This window comes from Pimephales promelas, chromosome 17 (genome assembly GCF_988280905.1).
Source record: "Pimephales promelas chromosome 17, fPimPro1.hap1.1, whole genome shotgun sequence".
Lineage (NCBI taxonomy): Eukaryota > Metazoa > Chordata > Actinopteri > Cypriniformes > Leuciscidae > Pimephales > Pimephales promelas.
In genome coordinates this window covers 24778590-24786454 of record NC_142785.1, presented here as the reverse complement: position 1 = coordinate 24786454, position 7865 = coordinate 24778590, and the positions used below count along the sequence as shown (strand labels likewise).

At 36.7% G+C, this 7865-nt stretch overlaps 1 protein-coding gene across 1 annotated transcript; it reads left to right on the top strand.

The window, feature by feature from the left end:
• The first annotated feature begins 136 nt into the window (after positions 1 to 136).
• On the top strand, positions 137 to 7584 carry tectb (tectorin beta). The gene is made up of 11 exons (XM_089122242.1): positions 137 to 388; positions 4999 to 5074; positions 5203 to 5393; positions 5477 to 5628; positions 5738 to 5810; positions 6489 to 6592; positions 6670 to 6753; positions 6851 to 7013; positions 7095 to 7176; positions 7261 to 7293; positions 7453 to 7584. The coding sequence occupies exons 2-11, from the start codon at positions 5008 to 5010 to the stop codon at positions 7515 to 7517; spliced, it is 1014 nt and encodes a 337-aa protein (XP_088978368.1). The 5' UTR covers positions 137 to 388; positions 4999 to 5007; the 3' UTR covers positions 7518 to 7584.
• The last annotated feature ends 281 nt before the right edge of the window (positions 7585 to 7865 follow it).

The following is a 7865-nucleotide window of genomic DNA, read 5'->3' as shown; positions in this document are numbered from 1 at the left end:
ATTCATTATAAATTGTTTATCTGTGCACATTATTATTTTTTTAAAGGGGACCTATTTACATGGTGTTTGAACGAATGTGTGTCAGCAGTGTGTATGGTAAAAATCCACCCACTCTCATTTTTAATTCCATTAATCATAAGCAAGCAGTGTCTCAGAGCAAGAATTTTTTTTCTTCACTTTTTTTTTTCAGAACAAGCCTTTTGCGTGTAACTCGCTAACCCGTGAGTGCCACAACCAAAAATGCACCTCCTCGCCATTTCTCTTTTCACACGCGGTCAATGCTTGCAAACACACAGGCAGCCTGTCTACTGTCACAAAAAAGTTTGTGTGTGGATTGACTTGCATGGATGAATTGTTCACCACAAAATGATCAATTTAGGCAAACAAAGTAAGTATGGTCAATTTTTAATTCTTTAACAACACAAATAGCAGAAGGTACGTGTACACTGATTTCTCTTTAATACGCACACAGAGCTAATATACACATGAAAATACTTTCCCTAAGTTCTCAGACACAACGTGTGTTTTTGAAGATAATCTTTTGTGTTTGACAATTTAAGTGCAATAAGATCTTAGTTTAATTCTTGATTTCATGTCTGACGCCGCATTTAATCCAGCTGTCTGTGTGCTTGATTTGGATGTGTGCGCTCAGAGAACCATCAGAAGTTTAGCCTGATATGGCTTTAAAATGCATGCAGATAATAAACTTTCATGATGATGAAGAAGTGGAATGTCACTTGAGTGTGATGACCACAATAGAAACGATAGTCAAAAAACCTAACAGTTGTTTTAGATTTTGGTAGAGTATGGGAGGAGGCACAAACTGTTAAGGCTCCGCCCTCTTCTGGAAAGCAGGGTGGGGAGCAGCAGCTCATTTGCATTTAAAGATACATGCACGAAAACAGCAAGTTTTTCCTTCCGCTCAGAATGGGCATTTACAACATGGTGTAATAATTGATCTGTTGAGCTGAAACTTCAAAGACACATTTTGGGGATGCCTGAGACTTAAGGCCTGTACACACCCAGACGAATATCAGCGCGCGTTATTCGCCAGCGTTTTTTAACTCGTTTTTTAAAGCGATTTTCACTGACGATGAGCCGAGTGAACCTGCAAATTCATTCCCTAACATTAGATGGCATCCATTTGCTCTGCAATACTCCATACAGTTCTCTTTTATCAAGATGTTTGTAGTCGCTGCCGCATTTGTCATATAGTTCTTTATGTTCTAACACCAACGAGACCAGCAGCTCTACATTCAACTTGCTTCGCATCTTCCTCATCTTCTTCTTGGCTGTGTAGACGACGACGACGCTACTTGGCGTATATCTTCTTCACCGTTCCGTATGTGTGCTCGGCAAGACCGTTTTGTGTTTGAGCGCCCCCAAGTTGTGTTTTACCGTAACTTCAGAAGCTCCAAACATGTGAGCAAAAGCACCAATCTCATTGGTCAGATAGTTTTTGATGCGGCGCGTCAAACTAAAAAAACGAACCTGAGGCGTTTTTTTTTTAAAAATTACGCTTTTACGCGTGCCGTTTTACCCTTCGGTGTGCACACTCACATTCACGCCCTTTATTTAGTCACGAGGCGTTAAACATCGGCGAATATCGCGTGCAAAATTCGTCCCGGTGTGAACAGGCCTTTATATTACATCTTTTAAAAAGGGACATAATAGGTCTTTAGTGTGGATTATTACATCTAGGAGATGATCGCTGCCCATTAAATGAAACATTGTATGCGCTTGACCTTTAGAAAAAGATTAAGCTCCATGGTAGAATTACTATTTGCATGGAATTCACCTTACTCAGTGTTGATGTCTCCAAGCATTCTTTTTAAGTCTTGTCCAGACTTCCTGCTGGGTCTTAATTGTGTATTCACAAAGGAACAAGAACATTTGGATATATATTCTGGACACGTTCCTCTTTAATTATGCTAGTGTGTATACTAACATTTATCCTTTGGAAAAGAGTTTGGGTTTCAAGGACATAACCTTCTTGTCACTGGAAAAGTAATAAATATTCTATGTGGAAGTCTCTCTTACAAATACTGACTTTCATCAAATTAAAATCGACTTAAAGAGGGGTCCAAGTCATATCTAGCAACCAGAATACAGATATTTATCTAGCCTCTTTTGACTTTTGACTGTGAAGAATCCTGGACAGGAGTTTTGCACTGTCAAGCAATTCTCATATAAAGCTACAATCTAGTTCTTTAAACAAATTCAACATTTTTGTTGTTAATAGGCATACATTTTTTCAAGTTTCGGGGCATCTGAACAGCTTGAACACCTGGAAGGCTCTTCAATAGGCAGCTGTAACACTAGCTGTCCCTGGGCTCTGGGCCTCAGAGTTGATTTGCATCTGCCATAGTTTCCTCTTAGGCATTGCACTCTAATGTATCCCAGTGGTCGCTTTTATTCTCATGGTAATGACCACTAGTGAAAGTCGCCTTTGCTGTTCTATAATTTTATCACGTGGGATATCTGTTCCTTTGCTATCTGCACCTGATCATTTTACATTAGCAGTTGTAATTGGCTAATTTTGGCTCTGCATATTTTGATCGTATAAATTACACATTGTTAGTGACAAAATACACATAAAATACACACTCCTTGTATCTCTCTGTAACATCACCTGACTTTTTTTTTCTAAAATAAAACATAGTTGTTTATGATCAGGGCCTACTATACTCTTTTTACAATACTGCAAACTTTAAGGTGTATGTTTGTCTCGTTAATAAAAAAATCCTTAGAACAAGATAAATGAAATTAATAACCTTACAAGATAAGTAAAAATAAAGAAAGAAAGAAAGAAAGAAAGAAATTGGCAACACAAAATATAAGATATATTCACTATTATATAATTCTTTTTTTTTTTTTACATATGGTTTAATAATGTTTAGATTGTTCATGAAAATGTTATGAAAAATAAAATATTCAAGATATATTCTCTAAAAGCAATAATAGTTAATAGTTAATACTTAATAGTTTTCACAGCTTTGCTTAAAAGATGCATATAAATTGCTGCATGAATTATATTTTTGTTCAAAACAATTTGTGTTTGTTTTATTTGTTTGGTCCTTGTATGAAATAATACAAGTTCTTTTAATATTAAAAATTACTTAATTTACTTCATCTATGCATCAGAGGACAGTGAGCCATAATTTTGTCTTTATAATTTAACACAGTGCCTTATGGGGATTGAAACACATCTGTCTGCCACACAGAGATTAAGTTTTAATTGTGTTAAATCTATTGACATCGTTAGCAACCAAACTAAACTGGCTGACCCTGTATTCATGAGAATCGTGATTCATACACATGAAGAAAGGCTAAACGGGGATAGTCTCCTGTCCTAAAATTGAAGGAGACACACTGTCTGTGGATAAATGCTGCTTCTCTAAAGTGCCCTGCTTTCCTTAGAGACTGAAACAGAATCTCTGTCAATGGCACATCCTTTGACTATCAGATTGTGTGTGCTTGTCTTCAGGCTTCTTGCCTTATCTGGAGGCCATCTTGATCTATATAGGCCCCATCCATACATTCTTTCTCGTATGTTTGATCACGGAAATCTTAAAGACCCTTTGTGTGCTTGTTCCCCAGTGTGATGTTTTCGTGGAGTGTGACAGTTCCAGTTCATATAGGTGACAACTTGGGTGGTATATCACAAATCTATGTGCTCTTGCCGCCATCTGACTCATGTGGTTCCAGAAAACGCTTGTTTCCTGACCTACACTGCATTGTGACTTCCTGAAGGGGTTGAGGGCTGTCTATACCACAAAGTTTTGTTATTGTTATGATATTTTGCTCCTATTTTGCACTCTACAAAAGTGGAAATTTTGACATTTGTTTTTGACATTTGGAGCTTTAACCCTAAAATGCATACCCCAGGTCTTTAGTGACCCGGGACGTCATTCACTACCCCTCCTTGTGCATTTTTTTAAAGTTAGACATCAACCTTCTTTGTATTCCTCAATCAATCCATAACAATATTATTTTTTATATAAAATAATTCCTGTTTTCCCATTTATTTTTTGTAGAAAATGTTTTGTAGAAAATTAGAGTTTTTTTCTGCTCAACAATAACTGAATCTTTTATGACTCAATAAGTGCAATTCACGTTTATTCCACAAGATGACAATGTCTGACACACAATGATGAAGTGACGTTTCCCTCATTGTTACTGCAGGCAGAAAACAAAAGAATAGGAAGTATCATCAGCAAAACTTGAAACGGCTCAGTGATTTACTGCAGACCGAGTCCTGAACGCAATCAAACATGATATAGATCCGGGCCGCTAAAGACCAGTATATGTAATAATGATTACCAGAATATTCATGCATTTATGGGTTAATGATTCCTTTTGTGAGTCATTTTCCTCAAGATAAAGAGCATTGAGAGTGTGCACAGCTGTATTACTCTTGGATCTGTTTTGGCTTAGCACAATGAGACTGACCTTAATGACACTGTGTCTGGCACGATTGGTGCATTAGATAACTACTAATGGCAATCCACTAAGTATTACATAACCTGGAGTGAGTCTAAATTGGAAGCTTTTCAAACTCTCTAAAATGTTTGAGTAGAACCCAAAAGTTGCAGGTGAGAATGAAACCATGAGACCAACAAGTTTATACTAGCAATGCATATAAAGGGCTAAAACATTACGGAGAGATGGCTGAGAACATGGTCTTCCCCTTGAGACGTTGATCATTTAAAAGTCAATGTCTGGCCAGGACAGAGAGCTTTTGTGCTTTCCTTCACAATGCTATCACCAAAAAAGGCCTCACCAGACTGGCTGACCAAAGAAGCAAGGGGGGTTACTGCCTACCTGTGGACCTATAAAGTAGCTTTTGTGCTGTCTTTAATGAACACTTCTTCTGGATTCTGCATTGGTATGGGACAAATACGAAGCCTTGAAAATAATTCGAAAATTATGAGTGAATTTTGTATCACGTCTAAAGATATTTTATGTAAATGTAACGGTGCAATTCTCTTTGTTCAGCGTTAAGAAATGGCAGCTGTTGGTGTTCTCTTGATTCTCCTCCCTATGACGTGGGCCTGTGCACCTCAGAAAGCTGGTAAATGTAAAATAAGCATCAAATTTTAAACATTTCCTGCCAGTGCGGATCAAAGGGCCGCGTATTTATGGTTTGCATGATTTAATCGGCTAGTTAAGCCTGACAGACCAATTTGTCATCTGTTTCAGATTACGTGATGGTGTCATGTTTTCCCAATGCCATCATTGCAAACGTGCCAGAATGTCCATATGGATGGGAGATTGGCCAGCTGTCCCTGGGCGGCATGTGCTACACTGGAATTAACACTCCGGGCTTCTATCGCTTTACCATCCCAGACCTCACTCCTAAGAATCACTCATACTGCGGCACCATGTCTGAGGTGAGACGTTTGATTGGTTTGATATATTCGACTTGTTATTTCATTCAAAATAGCGCTAAAAATGTATCTACCTTCTTTTTTAGTATGTAGGAGGCAAAGACCCCCGGTACATATTCTACAACTCAATTGTGTCCAATGACTCCTCTCTCACTGTCCGGAACCAGCCTGTCAACTACACGTTCAGCTGCACTTATAAAGCGGCTTATCTGGTCAACAATGCCGTGTTTAGCCAAAGGTAGAGCCTGTTACACTGATGTCAAGTCCAGCAGGTGTAGATTTCATGGAACCTGTGCATTCTGACCCTTGACTTGCAGCGTCTTTACTAAACCCTCTGCTTCTTCCAGAGTGGCAACAGTTTATGTCAACAACGGGAGTTTAGGTTCTTTTAAGTCTCAGTTGTCTATGAACGTTTTCACAGTGAGTACTTCAGATTTTCTCAAAAGTGTCCTGTAATGAAGAAAGTAGGTGACAAATGGAACGTTTGCTCGCCATTTTATGTGACATTTTGTAAAAAGGTCAAATTTGTTGGGTTTTTTGTGTAGTGCACTACATTTGTTCAGTAATTATTAGGGCTGTCAAATGATTAATCGCGATTAATCACATCCAAAATAAAAGTTTGTGTTTACATAATATATGTGGGTGCACTGTGTATAATTATATATATATATATATATATATATATATATATAAAAATACACACACATGCTTGTATATATTTAAGAAATATTTTCATGTAAATAGATTTATATATAATTTATATTATATATAAATATAAATATTTTATATATAAATAATATTTTTTTTCTTAAATATACATGCATGTGTGTGTATTTATATATATACAAAATAATTATACACAGTGCACCCACATGTGTAATATGTAAACACAATACACAAACTTTTATTTTGGATGCGATTAATCGCGATTAATCGTTTGACAGCCCTAATAATTACATATATAGATAGATATAGTGGAATCATAATATATATACCTATATGAAATATATATATTTTTTCCTCCCAAATGTTAACTGTGTATAACTTTGACTTTATGCTGAACGTTATGTTTTTTTGGGTGAATTTTGTGGTTTGTAGAACTCGAAGTTCCTCTATGCAAAAGATGCGCCGTATGTGATTGACACATCCGAGATCGGATCAGAGGTGTTCATTGGCATTGAAGCAAAAGGACTGAGTAACAGGTGAGTTGCTCAAAAGAAAGGAGTCTACATTTGATTCACATAGTCAGTTAAAAAGACTCTCTCTTTAATATTCATAGATTCAAAGTAGTAATAACAAATTGCTGGGCAACACCAACGCCATATTCAACAGACAAGAAAAGGTGGACTTTAATTCTGAACAGGTAAGATTTTATTTTCAATTCAAACATATTAGGTAGAATGCGTGTCATTGTGATTCAATACTGCTCACTGGGTAATATATATGTTCCTGGTTAACAGCTGCTCCTTAGACAACACAGTCACCATATTTGAAAATGCCAAAGACAGTCGGTCCATGTTCAAGTTCAATTCGTTCCGCTTCCAGCGGCTAGAAAAAGTGTCCACTGTGTGGCTCCACTGTGAGGTCCAAGTATGTGATGGGGAGAAGCTGTTCTGTCAGCCAGTGAGTATCAGTGTCAATTTAATGCTATTGTAGTTTTATATAGACTACCAGCTCCACTAAGACTCTTCTTAACCATCCTAGACTCCATGTACATCATCAAGAAACACCGAATTTGAACCTGATCCAAATGGAGGTATCCTGACCATGGAGTTTCAAGTCAGAGGTATTTAACTTTTTTTTTTCTGCACGATTCAAGTTTGATATTCAAGAACATTTGTTTTAAAACCACATAACTCTCTGTATACAGCACAACACTCTTCCAGTTATGTCCATCTCGCAGGTAAGTCAATCAGTGTAGACGCATGAATGATTTTCATATATTGTTTTCAAGTTTTACACCTGCATTAAAACTCATTTAAAAATCAGATTTTTAAATGATCTTATAAAACATGTTTATAATGCTAAAAATCTCCCTTTTCTTTACCTTGCTGTTTTACAGGCCCAATTCTGTGTCTGCTGTCCATATTTCTACTGAATGAATTTTTAGGATACTTCAGTTTGTAAAGAGGCCAAATGTGGGTCACTCAAATGCAATGAAACATGCCTTTGCACTTATACAATTACATACAAATCCTTAAATATAGATACAGTATGCATACACCCATGCACCATACGTGTCTCAGGGAGTGTATCTACACATTCCTTTAAATGTTCCATCGGATTTTTTTTTTACAGCTTTTACTTGTTTTTTTCCTTACATGAATATTATAGAACAAGAAAACAAAATCTGAAAGAGGTACTATCAGTTGGTAATCTTTAGTGCAACATGCGTTGAAACATTCTTGTTTTTATCCTGCATTATATGTGAAAAAATATTTTTAGTAATTAATTTTTTTTTAAAAGATGTTGTCT